At 50.4% G+C, this 15,969-nt stretch overlaps 1 protein-coding gene across 3 annotated transcripts in view; it reads right to left on the bottom strand.

Moving 5' to 3' along the window:
- The window catches only part of bcor (BCL6 corepressor), a 31,173-nt gene extending 15,572 nt beyond the window's left edge, over positions 1 to 15,601 (bottom strand). The window contains exons 1-6 of one of the 3 annotated variants that reach the window (XM_023950492.2): positions 14,762 to 15,601; positions 7,201 to 7,282; positions 3,972 to 7,094; positions 2,216 to 2,272; positions 1,510 to 1,672; positions 324 to 635 (exon numbers count right to left, since the gene is read on the bottom strand). In XM_023950492.2, the coding sequence (XP_023806260.1) occupies positions 324 to 635; positions 1,510 to 1,672; positions 2,216 to 2,272; positions 3,972 to 7,094; positions 7,201 to 7,203 (3,658 nt within the window). In that variant the 5' untranslated portion in view covers positions 7,204 to 7,282; positions 14,762 to 15,601. The remainder of the gene's footprint in view (positions 1 to 323; positions 636 to 1,509; positions 1,673 to 2,215; positions 2,273 to 3,971; positions 7,095 to 7,200; positions 7,283 to 14,761) is intronic. The other 2 variants (XM_023950495.2, XM_023950494.2) reach the window with 2 other exon arrangements.
- Positions 15,602 to 15,969: the final 368 nt, after the last annotated feature.

The following is a 15,969-nucleotide window of genomic DNA, read 5'->3' as shown; positions in this document are numbered from 1 at the left end:
GAGAGAGCGGAAACAGAAGAATGATGGGAAGTAGGGGCAGACCTGTTCCACAGCAAAGGTCCCGCCCACAACTCAGAGGTGAATCTCTAATGAAGTACAAACAGCCTAGAAAATTACGTTTCAAGATTTTAGCTAAAAATGCCATAAATCATAATTAAAAGCCCACCAAGAATGCTTTGAAAATAGATCAAAAGATGATTGTGGTGGGTCTTTTAGGGGGAATTGGGGGGTTCCTTTTAATGAACAATGATCGGGCTTGGAGAAAGCGGTGTGAAAGGTGGCGGTTTGAGATGTGGAGTGGATGTGTGTTGTGAGATTCTCACCCGTGCAAATCCTGGCCCTCTTCTCTGGGTGGGACGCCTGCTCCTCCTCGTCAGTCTCTTCCGGCTCCGCCTTGATGTGTGGCCGTTTTCTCGCTGCTCCAAAGCTATCGCAGGTCTTCTCATCGCAGAGCCCCTTTGATGAGGTGGAGGTGGGGGTCCCGCCGGGGGCCTCCTCGGATTCCCTCAGTGGCCTCTTTGCTCCATGTAGGCTGCAGTTCTGGGCCCCATCTTTGGGACTTGGAGGTAGGGCTTCGCGTTGGCCGCCACACCTCTGGAGAACTGGAACTCTGTTGTTGTAGGTCGGCCGGACACCTGAGCCAAGGATAGGATCGTGACGCACCGGGAGGAGGGGGGAGGTGACAGGGACAAACGAGGAGACAGACAGAGAGGTGGAAGGAGACAAAGAGAGGGTTGGGTGGATGGTGGTGGGGGGGGGGGGGGGGGGGGTGGGGGCAGAGGGAGAACACCGGTTAAGCACCAGCCAGCTTTTACTCTGCTTTAAAGACGGGCCGTAAAAGTTTGATGGGGTAAAGACTTTTTAATCTGACGTGAGCGCACGGCGGCGGCAGCCTGCACCTACACGCACTCTGGAAGCAAAACATCCTGCTGCTACCCCATCCCCTCCCTCCTCTCCCTTCCCTTCATCCCCGTCGACCGCCGCGGCATGACCACACCACGCCCTTCTCACACAGAGCATGACCCCCCCTCCGCGTGCCTCCTCCTGGACTCCCTCTCCCTCCATGCCATAATTAGGCTCACACGTCAGCCCCGGCCTCGCTCCAATACACAGCTGGGCTCCCAGCCAATGCAACCACCCCTCCCCCTCCCCCTCTTTCCGTTGCGCTCTCCCATCCGCTTTCACCCCCCACCACCGCCACCTCCACCCTCAAGCTTTCACTCACGCAATCTCTGCCCCTCCTTTTCCTCCTGCCCTCCCTTTCTATCGTCTCTGCGCAGATAAGCACAAAAGGCTTCTTGAAAATAAAACTCCCCCTTGCCGCCTCCCTTGTGTGCTCATTGGCTTGTATAAGAGTGTGTGCACATGTGTGTCTGGGTCTTCCTATTTTTTTTTTTTAGAGGGGGGGGTGACCCCAGCCTTGCCTGAGCATTTGCAGCAAGTGCACGTCAGCATGCACGCGCAGCTTTTGTATGTGTGTTTGTGTGCGTGTGGTGCTGGATTACTCACCCTCCCTCTCTGCCGGCCTGGTGGTGTGTTGGCAGGACTCCAGCGCGCGCTCCCTGCACTGGCCGTCCGCCAGCTCCCGTCCTGCTGCCGAGGCATACGCGCAGACACCAGCGCCGCTCTCCTTCTCCTTCAGCTCCAGCTCCGAGAACCGCATCATGGCCCGCTGCGCGCACACACACACACACAAACAAACACGCACAGACACACACACAGAAACGCAGGAAGAGTCTGTGAAAACCACTTATCTGCCCACAACGCACACATACACACCTCTCTCTATACCTCAATCTTGCCTCAACAACTACAGAAGCAAAAATATTTAAATTATAATAAAGTGCATCAGAAATCATACTGTCTTTAAAGGAAATGCCAAAGACAACCAACACACGCGCGCACAGGACAAAAAGCAAGACAGGAAAAAAAAAAACAAAAAAAAAAAACAATCACAAGCATTGTAGGTTAGACTACTGCAGCCACTGTGAGTCCATGCGCTCTGGGGCTTAAATCCTGGCATCTCCCTTCCTGAAACACAAACATGGCTAGAAACATATAGATCTAAGGCCTGGAGCAGAGAGGAGATGAAGAGGAGGAGGAGGAGGAAAGAGAGGAGCAGGTGAGAGGAAGGGGAAGGGGTGTGGTAATACAGAGTACAAAAGAAGACAGAGCCCATCAGAGGCATATGTGATAAGAAATGTAAGGAACTGACCTCCCAGTTAGCTGCAGGTTGGCTTATATTACTCCCCTCTCGTGATATGACTTCCATCTAAGCAATTAGAATGGTGGGCTCAATATATCTGTCCAGTATTTCATCGTTTTTACTTTGATGTACTTGTTTCTCCACATTTTTTTAAATCAACACAATAGGTAGCCACAATCCCACAAAATGACAAAAATTAAAGTGACTCAACAAGTCAATTAACACTGCACCAAAGCTATCAAGTCATGTCTAAATCATATAGGTGAAAAGTTGAAAAAAATTAAAAATAAAATCAGAAAAATAAGCAAAGATTTAGCAGCTCGTTTCCCGCTTCCAAAAAAGATCGGACCTCATTTTCACACGTCGATAAATCCAAGGTTTGATAGCTTTGTTGCAGGCGTACACTGACAAGCATGACACACACAAAACCACATTTTTCTAGAGCGAAGGCAAAACACAGACAAAAATGTGCAACTTATTAAGAGATCTGCCTTAGAGCCAGTGGGTAATATAGAAAAAAACATTCCTTGTGTTTCTGAGCTTTGAACATGAGGAACCCCGGAGATAACGGTTCAAAACAAGTAACTCAATCTGTGTGAATGAATGAAACTGGATGAGAGCCAAGTGTCTGGGGATATAGCTGGAACTGTGTGTTAAGGAGACAGGAACTGTAAGCCAATGGCGGCAAGGAGAATTGACCTTGAACAGCAACCAGGCAAAGCAGCTCAGGCCGTCAGAAGAAGGCAGGCTGGGGGAGGATTGTGAGTGGCGTATGGGGGCATGCAGAAAGTCTCAGAGGAACCCCAAAAAAAAGGGCAGCTGTTGGTCGTTAAGCTTACGCCAAGCCCTTTGCTGGCCCTAACCTTCAGGGTTAAGCATAGCCGAAGGCGGCGTGAACCGTGAGGGTGCCAAAGTCATGCTCCTTTGAAGCCACGTCTCTATAGAACAGTCGCCACTAAACGCATGCAGCCACACAAGGACAAGCACGTACAGACAAACACGCACAGATATAACCTCGACTCAGTGAAGGCAGTACCGTTTAACCTTTGAACTGCCCACCCCTGAAACCAGGAGTGATCTCAAGATAACGATAAAACTACAGCCAATACAGTAGCGTGATAGCACGTCCATTACTGTCTACTGTGTTGTAAAATATGTCATGCAGGGTTTGCTCTACAAGCAATTCTGAATGTTGCAGAAAGAGAATAGAGAAGCTGACCCTTATACCCTATATGTTGTTTTTTTATCTATACCCGTCAACCCCACCAACACATGGAACCAAAGAGAAACAGCACGTGACTGGACAGTAATAGAACAGATGTCCACATACTATTGATGTGATCTAATCTCAGACACTACTGCTGCTCTCCATTAGCTTCAGAAGTTTGTTTGCAATGCACTGATGTCCGATCTAGATCTACATTTTGTGCTTGGTTTAACTCGGTTGTATTGTTTGAGCTTCTCCTACAATAGCCTCTGCTACTGCAGCGATAGTACTGCTTTTGGAATTCAGACACACAAAACAGACAATAAAAACCCCCACACCTGAACCATACAGAGAGTGCAACCAAACTTTACAAACATGACCCCATGTTCTGCCCTTATAAGTTATAAACATTGGCCAAGAATGTAAATTTTCACAAAATGAGAGCAGTTTTTAGCTAGAACGTCTTTGAACACTGTTAGTATTCATATGAACCAACCTGTCAGGAACTGCTAACCAGTTTAATCGTCATTTTTTAAAACTTATTTAGGCTGGACTTACTTGCAAAGCTCTTTGTTCGCGGCTCAGCTTGCTGGAGTCGGCAAAAAGCTCAGTGGTGACACATTTGAAGCGGTCGCCAACGTAGCCAGAGGAATTTGCGATTCTTTTGGCCAAACTGGACTTATGAGAGTTCTTTGATGAAGTCTGGCAGCCCTCTTCTTCGTCATCAGCTTCTCCTTGAGATTCCACTAGATCAACGATACTATCCTCCTTTACAGTCTCTTTGCAGACTTTCTCCTGGTCCAAGTCCTTCACGACACAGTTTAGAGTAAAATGAGAAGCTTGGTTAGTCCGGTCTCCTTTGTCCTTGCCAGAGCTGCGCTCCCCTGAGGTGCGGGCACAGCGCAAAGTGCTCTGGTCTTCAACTCCAGGATCAGGGCTTGGGCTCTGCTCCTCTGAGCTCTCTTCTTCTTGAGAAACCTCCCCAGGAGAGGCTGGGGATAAAGTCATCCCAGGACAAGGCGTCTCGTGAGGAAACTTTTCTTTTCCAAAAAGTGTGTCTGGCTGTCCATTGTTGAAGTTGGACTTGAGGTTGGGGTTTGATCCAGAGTGGATTGGAAAATGGTGGGGATTTTCTTTTGGCTTATATTCAGTCTTTGTCAGATGTTGATTACTATGGCATTCATTTTGGTTAGTCTTGGTGCTAGCCTCAGCAGAAGGTTGTTTGTGAACTGAAGGGATAGATTCAACATCTGTGTCTGAGTGAACAAGGTCAATACAGACTATTGTTTCTCTGGATGCTCCAGCAGAGGACAAGCTTTTGCTTTGACTGCCACCCTGTCCTTGTGCTCCAGCTTCCCTGTCAGACTTCACTGTGTTGGTGTCTCTCGTCTCTTTCTCAGCATTATCTCTACCACTTCCAGGTTCTTCCACAGCTCCACGGGACTTCTCCTGTGCTCGAGACTTGTGATTTGTCCGTTCTAGAAGCTTGCATTCAGAGTGAGTCTGCATCAAAGGATGAGCCATCTCCTGTGAGTTATAAGCAAGGTATTCACTGCCTGGACCACCCGGGAGATTGGGGGGGTACGGTAAAGGGTGCTTTGCTGCCAGGTGGGATTGGTATAGGCTGTTGTTCCCAAGCAGGGCTGGGTGAGTGTAAACAGGGCCTTTTCCTGAAATTGGTATAGAATGTAATCCCATGCCATCTGGGATGGGGTAATGCAGATATCTGCTGGCATAAGCCAGACTGTGGTTTAAATAAGCATCATTTTGAGAAAGGTAAAGGTGTCCAGTGGGGTGACTGTTCTCTAAGCACGGTCTCTTGTAGGATGAAACATCTGGAGTGGATTCCCCTCTATTTGTTGCCTGGGAGGGCTTTTCTGGTCCTTCTCTGTGGTGTTCTGCATGACTGGGACTATGTTTGATCCACTCACCATTAGATTTGGGGGATACGGCTCTTGATGATCCAGAGTGTTGAGAGGAGGGAACATTGTGATTGGGCTCTCCTATCCTAGGACAAGACGAGCTTCGTTGCTGATTGACAACTCTCTCTAGACCCTTATTTTTGACGACCGAGGGTGAGGAGCCTTTGGCTTTTGTAGAACCCAGGTCTGCGCTTGGCCTAGGAGAGAGTGGCATGCCTGGTGTGTGCTGAGTGTGGGAGGGAGTTGGGTTTGGAACAACCCAGGAGGAGCGTAAAGTGCTGATCATTTCAGGTCTCTCTGAGACCTTTGAAGAAGTGCTGCTGACCACAGAGTGTGGATGTGAGGCAGAAGAAACTGAAATGTTTTCCTTCAACAGGTCTCTATTATTTTGATGTCCATATCGAGCACTGCTGGGTTTAGAGTCCATCTTCACTGGAAAGTCATTAGCAGATAGTCCGAACTCCAGTATTCTTCCAGACAAGTCAAGGGGTTTCTCTGCTGATTCTTTGGTTGTTGGGGTTTGGTGAACTGGTCTCTCAAAATTGACTTTGGAAGGAGACCTACTGCGCCCTTTGTCAACCCCCACACTTCTGTGCTCATGGGCCCCGTCTCTCTGCCTGGATTTGTGGGGGCTGGGTCGGGCGGGAGGGGACTGTTCTGATGCCATGCTGGTAACTAAGAAAGGATGAGGAATGGATTGCCCTGATGTGGTTGAGACAGATATTGAAGAGGTTGAGCAGGTGGGTGGCTGTCCAATTCTGGCAACTGGCCTTTGCAAATCCAGTGCTTTGTCAAACAGGGCAGATGTGGGAGGAGGCTGGGGGAGGCGAGAAGACAAATGAGAGGAATCAGCAGGCAGACTGTTATTAGTCCCAACACTGGTGCCACTTGTGCTGGTACTACTGGTGTTATTGTTGTTACTAGACGCTTTCCTAGAAGGAGGTCTGCTTGGTCTGCTGCTTCTGTTTGGGGATCGGTCCCTGTCTAAAGCAGGTTGATGGTGTTGCGGATGAGAAGATGGTTGATGAAGCTGCTGTGCATAAGGAGGAGCAACACCTAGTGTCTTGTCTTGGCAGTGCACCAGTGACGAGGGGGCTACTGAGACGGTAGGAATCCTCATGGGTGTAGCCACCAAAGGAGAAGAGATTGGGGCAGGAGGATAAGGGGGCATGTAGAAAAGTCTCTCTGCAGCAGAAGTAGCCGAGGTGACATTGGCCCCTTGGGTAGCACACAGAGTTGGGTAGGGAATGTGCTGGGGAAGATAGGGATTGGGTTGGCTGAGTAAGGAGGCTTTGTACATGTTTAGAGTTGCATACTTTGATGTATCCATGAAGGGATACATGCTCGCTTCGGGGTAGGGGGTCAGCCATGGCATGCGGAGGTAACTTCCACCTGCACTAGCCAATCCAAGTTCTGATGTTTTTTCTCCAGGGCCAACTCTGCGTTCCAAGCCTAGACCTTCAGCTCCGGGTCTGGGAACCAGCACAGGTTTGTGAAGACTTGGATGAGTGCCCTTGTAGAGACCCAAGTATCCATTTGCAGCCTTGCAACTGTCCAAAGAGCCATCAGGCTTGTAAAGGAGCTCCGGAAGACCGTCCCTGTTGTACGTCAGTGGAAGCCCAGCCGCCTCTAAACTCTTCTCTGTTGGCAGCGCTCTGATGCTTGGGTACACAACCCCACTGTGGAGACGAAGGCTGTCATGCAGCAGTGTGCTTCGGTCCAACCCCATCGCGGCCAGGGGCGTCAACCTGGCATCCACCTGCAGAAAAAAAATCATGCAACGTCTTAAATTTCATGCAAAAGCTGATAATAATGAAGTCAAATTATCTGTATAACTGGCACTTGGTGTGATCACAGGGACTTGCCATGTTTTTTGTGATGTGGGCTCCTTGTCTTAGTTCCAGGTTAGTTTGTGCCTCAGCATCGACATCACGAACAGATGTTGCCCTGTGGAGACGAGCAAGAGCGAGCAGTCAGTGCCTTGGCTCTGTCACACAGATGCCACAGTCATTATACACACTGCCACAAAAATGTTAACAAGGCACGACTGTTTAAAAAAAAAAAAAAAAAACCTGCCCAGACATTACACAATAATTAAGAGTTACACAAAACCCAACACGTTAGCCGCCACAATAACACGTGCACTGAGTAGGAATTTTTGTCAGAAAAGATGAAACAAAATAAGGAGAAACTTTAAAAAAAAGAGAGCTATAAGCTCTGTTAAGATCTGTTAAAAACTCTTCATCTGCTTCATTCCAGCTCCCATCATCATCCTATGTGCCCACCCCATGGGCACTGACATGTACAGTGGGGCCAGGTCTATTCAGTCACGTTTCTCTCACAGGTTTTTCCATGCCCTCTTTGACCTGCTCCCTCAGCTGCCTGAGCCAGCAGAGCAAGGCAATCTTATGCATCACAGACCACTTTGGTGGGAGACCATTTACCAGCCGCCAGCACACAAACTCATACCACAACAACTAAAGACTCCTGTATTTAGAAAGGTGCCAACTTAAAGTCCCACTGTGATCATATTTTATCTATTTTCAAAGTGTTCCCGGTGGTCCTCTAATTATAATTATGCCATTTTCAGCCAAAATTGAGAAATCTGTGTCGTTTTCTAGGACATAGTTTCTGCTGAGCGGCAGGAGTTCTTTCGAAATTCACCTCTGAGTCGTAGGAGGGACTGTTGCCATGAAGAAAACCTCAATTCCTGTCATCCATCTGTTTATATGCTCTCCCACTAACCCCTCACAACCTCAACCTAACATTACAGATTCAAAAATGGTGAGCAACATTGGAGCTATCTAGCCGTATAGTTTTGAGCCAGAAGCCAGCTCGGACGTGGAAAACTAAGACGTACAAGTCAACAAGTGGATCCACCAGAATGGAGCGGAGCAAGGGGCTCGTGGATCATTGATTGTCATTTCTACGTCACAAATACACTCTTTTTCCAACAGCAATTTTTCATCTGCTCCTGATTCACAACTATTTGAATTTTAATCCAATTTTTTTTTACATATGTCCTTCATCAGTAAAATGCAACAAGAACATCTTAAAACACAATTTTCATTGAAATTAGTCTTCAATATAATGCATTATAATGAAAGGGGAAAATGCTAAAATGTCCATAATGAGAAAAGACATATTTCATATTCATTTCAGGAATCTACAAAGTGATAACTGATAAATTGCCAAAATTCTTCATTCCAAACGCCAGAGGTGCAAAACTCCGGGAGATGCCGCCCTCTCCAAAGGGAGGGGGGAGGAAGGACAAAAAAGCCATAAAACTCACAAATTATTCAACCATAAATCTGCTGTGTGATTAAGATCCACGGAGCATTGCAGACCCCTGAGCTTGGTCAGGTGCTGTTCCAACCCCATGGCAGGGTGGTCTGCCTAAAACCTAGGGGCTTCATCAAACTGGAGAAATGAAGATTAGTTCGTGCGCATTTGGGAGCCAACCCTTCCATCATCGGAGCCAGCGCGGGCACGCAGTGCGCGACGCAGCGCGCGCGCAAACGGCTGTAAATAGAAAGCGCGAGGCTCCGCAGCGCTGAGAGCAGCAGAGGAAACTCGCCTCCTCCATCATTGCAGAGAGACGCCTCGCTGCCGCGCCGCTGGCACGCCACTTTTATTGCCGTGACCCGGGCCACATTAATCAGCGCGCTGAGAGGCCCTCCACACTGCTTCTCCCAGCCTCAGCATTCTCATCCCCACCCCCACCACCCAACACTGTTGCGGGGCCCCTCCTCTCGACCTCAGCGCCGAGCGGACAGCGCTGCCTCATCAACATCCTCCTCTGACGGAACCGAAACGGCGCGCTTCAAAGAACGTGTGCGCGCGCCACGTGTGCTTTTCACCTACTGAGCGCAGACGCTGTTGAGAAATCACATCTCCCGTTTCCTGTTTTGCGTGGAGCCTCCTCGTTTGAACCGATCCGTGCCTCTGAGCTCAGAGGAAACCGAACCTCAATTTATGGCTGTTTTGATTTAAATGAAAGAGGAACTTAGAAATATTTGCCTGAACGCCCACACAATAGAAAAAAAGCCTTCCTTGTGATGAGATTACTCCTCAAGCATCATGACATTAAGGCGCCAACCTGCTGGGCGCAAACACCTGATGATGAAAACTAATAAAAAAAAACATCATGGTTCGTTAAAAGCTCGCGAAATGAGGCGAGAAATTGCGCATGTGCAGATATCAGATGCACGGAAAACTGTCAAGCAGATGGATGACGCTCGACTTCCAGCAGGGACGTTTAAAAGTGATTGCAAAACTTGCAGCATGGCCGACATTTAGGAAGCATCGTGGTTTGTGCTAAAAACAATCATTTCTTGGATTTGTTTACACGACTTTTTCGATGGTGGCGGGGTAAGGAGATAAAACCCGGGCCGGAAAACGACAGGAGAAAAAAAAGAAAGAGGATTCCACTTAGAATGGAATGACGGAGAGGGGGAGATAAGAAAGGAGTGAAAGGCTCCGAGTTGACGCCCATCCACGCAGCTAAGAATAGTTTGCGCAACCAACAGCTCCTGACGGCCGTCCAATCCATCACACTGATCGGCGGCAGCAGCAGGAATGGAGGGGGGGGGGGGGGGGGGGCTCATAAACCAGCGGCTCCGACTCGCACGACTGAGCAGAAAACCACCGGCTGTGCTTATTTATTTATTTGTTTTTTAAACGGACTAGTTTGCACTTTCGCCTCTCTTCAAACATGACGGACAAGTGATTCGTTTTGAAAGACAATAAAGAAAGAAAGGAGACAAATATCCCTTACTTTCTTCATTTCTTTTGTTTTAAAGGGGGACAGCAACTTGAACTCTCTGTGACCCGCGGTGCGCAAACGGAAACAAACACCGGCCCCGCTCATCTCCACCATGACTGTGGCCTCCCTGTTCCCCCTGCAGCCAGCATAATGTGCGCTCTGTGGGAGTCATGTGCTGCCATGGCTTCCTCTCCCCTTTCAGAGTGAATAATTACATGTGCCGGAAAACCAAAGTAAAAAAATTATATAGATAACATAAAGGCAGTGACATTTTGGTCTCAACTTTAGCGCTTTTTTAAAGTTTTCTAGAGTAACAACACGTAAACTGCACGTCGGCTAAGCGCGCCCCCGCGCTCTTTGTCCCTGGAGCTTTGCCAGGCTCTCTGAAGCGCAGAGCTCCCATCAGCTCTAAAAAAATGCAGTGTGACGCAGGATAATCTCCGCAGCGACGGGGGTGGGGTGAGGATAAACAGGGATTACGAACGGGCGCACGCACACGCACGTAATCATGCACATCCTTAACAGGGCGTGTGCGTGCGCCAAGAAATTCTGCACACGCGGCAGGTGAACAAATCCGAGAATGCGCGCAGAGCGTGCATGGGCCAAGAGTGCTGTGGAAAATGCTGCGCCTCGGGCCACACGCTCCCACAGCCTCACCGCGAGGAGAAGCTGCGGAAGAGCGCACCGGCGCCGTTTTAATTGTTATTGATTATCAGACACGCGCGTGCCAAATGGCCCAATTGATCATCGCAATGAAGAGCTGGTGAAAAGTTGCTCTATGCGAGGTGGTGGGGGATGCGGAGTCCGCGCAAAGCCGCCGCGCGCTCAGGAGGCGTCACATTATCACCGGCCGGGCTGTAAACAAGAGGCCCCCGCGTCCTGCCGGCCCGCTCCACAGCCACATGCAAGTCGGTGCGCGGTTCAGTTGCCCCCTTGTCAACAACGGGGACATTGTGCTAGTCCCCCGCACACCCCCGCGCTGTCACTGGGGCCTGGGCGGCAGCCGCTGAACTGGCTCTATTCATTCCGGGCCAAATGAAGACTAAATGGCTTTTTATGCCACCAAAGGACGCGATTGTAATAGAGATGCGCACGCACGAGTCCACCCCTTTAAATCTTTTTTAGCCTTAATTTGTTGAAAGCATATTAATCATAACTCCTCCCTAATTAAAGTCTTTTAGGAGGCTTGGTTTCTGCCACATCCTTCACACCTTTAGACCTGACGTTTATGAGGCTGGAACATCTAAAAGACTCATACATTAAGCCTAATCTCACTTTGAGAAGCTTTGCAGGGACACGAACCCCACGGAAACGGCAGATAACGCATTCCAGCTTTGAAGGCTGCTGCTGCTGCAATAAACTCATCGCTTTTAACCCGCTGCGCTGCCAAGAGTCTGCGGGATTATGTCAGAGATGCCCGAGGCGGCGGCGTAAAAAACAAACGAGGAGGCGCGATCGAGACCCGGAGGGAGAGGAGGAGGAGGAAGGAGACGGAGGAGGGGTGGGGGAGGGGGGCGCCATCAGCGCTCTGCTGATAAATCAATCTTCCGATAGGCCACGGAGAGGTCAGGGAGCTGAAGGCAATCAGGCTGCTGACATTTAGATTTTAATGGCAGATCCCCAGAATTTAACTCCTCAGCGAGCCCACCCAGATGTTGTTTTTCGTGGTCCTCGCTTCAAAACTTGAGTGACGCAGCTCATGGTTCGTCCCCGAGAGCGAGTGAGGCTGTGAGGAAGCGCGCGGGGGGGGGGGGGGTGCGGGGGGTGTCTCTGTGGGGTAAGTGACCCGTGCGCTCCAGACCACGTCGAAACAAAAAGCTTTGTGGAGCGCTGAGAGACAAGGAGAAAACAGAGAGAGGGGAGGAGCGGGGAGGGGTGGGGGGAGGCTCTCTCGTTTCATCGCGAAGTCCCGGGGGGCCAGCACGGAGCATAGCTTCAATCAAACCGTGACGTCTCCTCCGGGAGCAGCGCAGCGCCTGGAAAACCGATCTGCGCGCGGCTCTCTGTCGTGCCTCTGCTTTTGTTCACACACATCGAGCGCAGCGCCGGCAGCGAGGAGACTGTTTCCCTTTTATTTCTTTTTTTTTTCCAGAGCAGGCGCGCACATCCACGCAAAGACAATAGAGCACTCGTGCCTCTGCGTGGAAATGAAGCGTTTCTCTTCACGAGATTATCCCTCATTTCCTCGCATGATCAGACTCTGTGAGATTGCGCTTTGGGGTTGATAAGAAAAAACGGCCCCGTGATTGTTCAGGCATGTGCTCCGTGCGTGATATTCCCCATGTGGTCACTATTGATTCCAGATTAGAAAAAAAGGACAACCGCGGGGTTAATGGGTTTAAGGATGGGCGGTGAGGTTCTGCCAGATTCTTTTAGGGCCCAGCAGGCTCTCTGGCCGCCCCACTGACAACCACCGTCACACATCACTCAGTATGACCAAAGTCCCAGTGGGGCCGCAGCTGGAGCTGCCTTCACGCAACACGCTGCATTTCCCCACAACTCCCTGTGACGCCTGGCCTCTCGGGTGTCCGTTACAAGCATCCATCCTGACTTTTGAAATGAATCTCACGCGTACATTTGAGAGGAATAAACTCTCAAAGCCCCACCCACTTCGACAGGTAACAAGTCTGGGCAAACGCAGCTTAAGACAGACGCGATAAATCTTCTCATAGACGAAGAAAGAGAAATAAAAAGCAACCCCCCCTCCCTTCTGCGCTAAAACACCTGGAAAACAGCTCAGTCCCCCACCGACTTTGCTGCGCACATCTTGATACGCAAAAACAGGCCGACGCCTTGCGCCAAAAATAAACTAGGCCCCCAGAAAGTGTGTACTGTTTGTTCTAGGACCTTGAGGAAAAGGTGCTTATGGGGGAGTGTGTGCGCGTGGGGGGGGGGGGGGGACGACGCTTTTTTTTGTATGTTAAAATAACTTGGAACAACTTGGAAATGTTTTGAGATATAATTTTACGCAACCTAAGTAAACAAATGTCAGGATTTGCTGCAAAGTCGAAGTCAAGAGCAAGAAAATCTCTATATACCGAAAGAGTTTTATCAAATGCTCTAAAAGCCGAAGTTTTTACGCATCCAACGGGTTTTCCAAACTTATCCAACTCCAGATCCCTTCCAGGTGCCCTTTGCCTCGTCGTGCTAATTAACACCGCCTTTTAAGCCAAGCACAACAATGCTTTTTTCTGCATCAAAACCCACTGAAGTAGCCTCCAACCCCCCCACTAGTTAATCCCTCGCTCTGGTCCGTAAAAACGTCCCAACACGCCGTCCCGCTCCTCCAGTATGTTCGTGAGCTCTTCACCGAGCAGACGTTCGCGCTGCGAGCGATTCTGCGCGAGCCCATCAGCGGCTGCTCGCGCGCACGGAGAGACGGAGCCAGCCAGTGTGAGGCGCATCGATTGTCCTGAGAGCAGACTCTAATTAGTGCCAGTATGGCTCCGGGAACAGGCGGCTGGGATATGAGTGTGAGAGTGCGCGTGAACTCCCCTGCGCGTAAGAACAGGTTCTGACACTTTCATCTGGGCTGCGCGCGGCTTAGCTGCTCGTGAAATGCAGTTTATGTAGCCCGCAGAGGAGATTTAAAGGGTCGTTGATTCAGATTGGAGCGCATCCAACAAGCCTTGCATCTCTCATCAGAGTTAGACAACAACTTTTGGGTGTTAAGCAGAGAAAATCAGCGAGCTGGAGGAAGAGGAACTAGTCTCAAAAGTAGCCCGTTTTGATGTTGTGAGGGGTCCGAGTGGACCTGCTCCGCGGGGAGACGAGCGCCCCTCGGACCCAGAGAGAGCGGGTCGGTGCGCAGCCAGTATTCCCCTGCAAAGTCAGGGTGCGTGCAAGAGCGGAACAACAGTCTGCAGCGCAAAGTCACAGCCAATAACACCTGCAAGACATGAGAGACAGGCAGGGAGGGATGGCAAACCGCCAAAGCGGTTTCCACTAAGCAGACAGGAAGGTGAGCGTGCAGCCTCTCACCCTCAAAACCCCCTCTCCTCCTCCTCCTCCACCCCCAGCACCACCTCTGGGACTGATGAGACAACCGATCAACGTCCAGTCTGTCCAAACATGGCTCCCACACGCTCAGCTGTCACGGCAACACGCACACATCATCCACCCTTGTCCTCCAACTGAACCGTGTGTCAGGAGCATCGCTGCCTCCGGCAGGGCGAGGCTGCTGTCTGTAACCTTGTTTAGCTCAAATGCTCCGTGTGCGCGCACGCGCACGCTCACATATACACTTCCCAGGCGGGGTGCGAAAAGCCTCACCAGTCACCCCCCACCCCACCCCCAACCGAGGAGGAACAACCAAGTTCTCCGGGAGCTCATTCTCACCTTCACCCGGACCGAAGTTATAAAGGACCGAGCACGCGGTGGGACCGCGGCGCGCACGCCAGCGCGGGCTCGCGTGTTATTTATCAACCACATGCCACTGCCCCGCCGAAACGCACAAAGACCACCCTATGCGCTATTCTTAGAAGTGGCCCGATCCTCTCCCCGTCTCCGCAGCACATCATCACGAGCAGACGCGCGCACAAAGCGCCTGTCTGACTAACGAACGGAGCCGTTACGGCGCAGCACGCCTTCTGTCCCCGGGCAGGGGACGCACAGACACATGTTGATGAAAAACACTTTTTGGGCACTTATCATTGGCTCACCTGGTTGACCGCTGAAAGCTCCACTCGTGGTTTCCTACTCACGCCTTGTTCATTCCCTCCCGCGCAAGTTATTAAAGAGGACAGCGGTCCGTCCGCGCGTGCGTGCGCAGACTGGCCCGGTTACGGTCCTGTCTGATGGAGACAGACGACCAAAAGCAGAAGGGTGGAGGGCGAGGTGGAAAAAAGTAAAAGTGTCTAACAGGTTTGGTTATCCCCTTGAAATGAAACAAATCTCACTTTGGAGCCAATTCGGGTGTCCGACTTTCATCTGTCAGCCTGAATTGGAAGTTTTGGGAGCTAAAAGTGTCACTTCCATGAAATACGAAAAAAAAAGATCCCGAAAAGGCAGAAATCCAGCCGGTAGAGGTCCTGTAAGTCAGTGCGCAACGTGAGCCTGGAGCCACAAAGGACGGCACAGGTGGGGAAGTCGGCGGAGAAATTAATTCAGCTCGGCTGTACCTCGCAGCAGCGCCATGTTGGGTTTCAGCGGAGCACGCCGTCCTCGGAAAAAGCCCCTTCCTCCCGCTCGCCGTCACTCCATGCTCTCCCCCTGACGGAGGGGAATCCGTGTGTCGACGCAGGTTTCTGCTCAAGGTTACTCCGCCAGGCTTCGCGTCTCGTCCTGCTTTGTTTCGTCCAGTATATCGCCGTCCGGCCGGAGCACTTGGTTCGCACCGAGGACGCACAGAGCTGTACGGGGAGTGCCGCACGGAATGGATGAACGCCGCCGAGACTGAGCGACTCACTCCACTCCCACTCGCGCAGACTCTACCCAGAAGGCCAGTCGGGAGACCGCAATTACCATAAGCCTCCAGCGCACGGCACTGGCTGCGCGCGCACGCTCAAACGAGGACACACAAACACACACAAGCACACACGCACAAAGGAAAAAAAAAAAAAAAACCTCCGCTGAAACTCCATAACAGGAATCGAGCCGAGGCGAGGTTTTTGAAGATGTTCCGCCAAAAACCAGCCAAGAAAATAAATAAAAATCTGTTTTATGATCAGATTTTGACAAGATTTTCACCAACCAACTTTTTGGTTCTAATGAAGAATGTTAAAATTAATCTAATCTCACCTTTCGATTCATCAGCTGAGGCTGCCGGAATCTATGCAAATGAAGCGTCACTTTAAGTTTCTTGCTTTTTCCGAGCCCACAGATATGATAAATCTGTGAAACACAAGGCAGCAGAGACAGAGCGAGTGGG

This window comes from Oryzias latipes, chromosome 21 (genome assembly GCF_053564925.1).
Source record: "Oryzias latipes strain Hd-rR chromosome 21, Olatipes_Hd-rR_3.1".
Taxonomy (NCBI): Eukaryota; Metazoa; Chordata; class Actinopteri; order Beloniformes; family Adrianichthyidae; genus Oryzias; species Oryzias latipes.
This window is presented reverse-complemented; position numbering and strand designations above follow the sequence as displayed.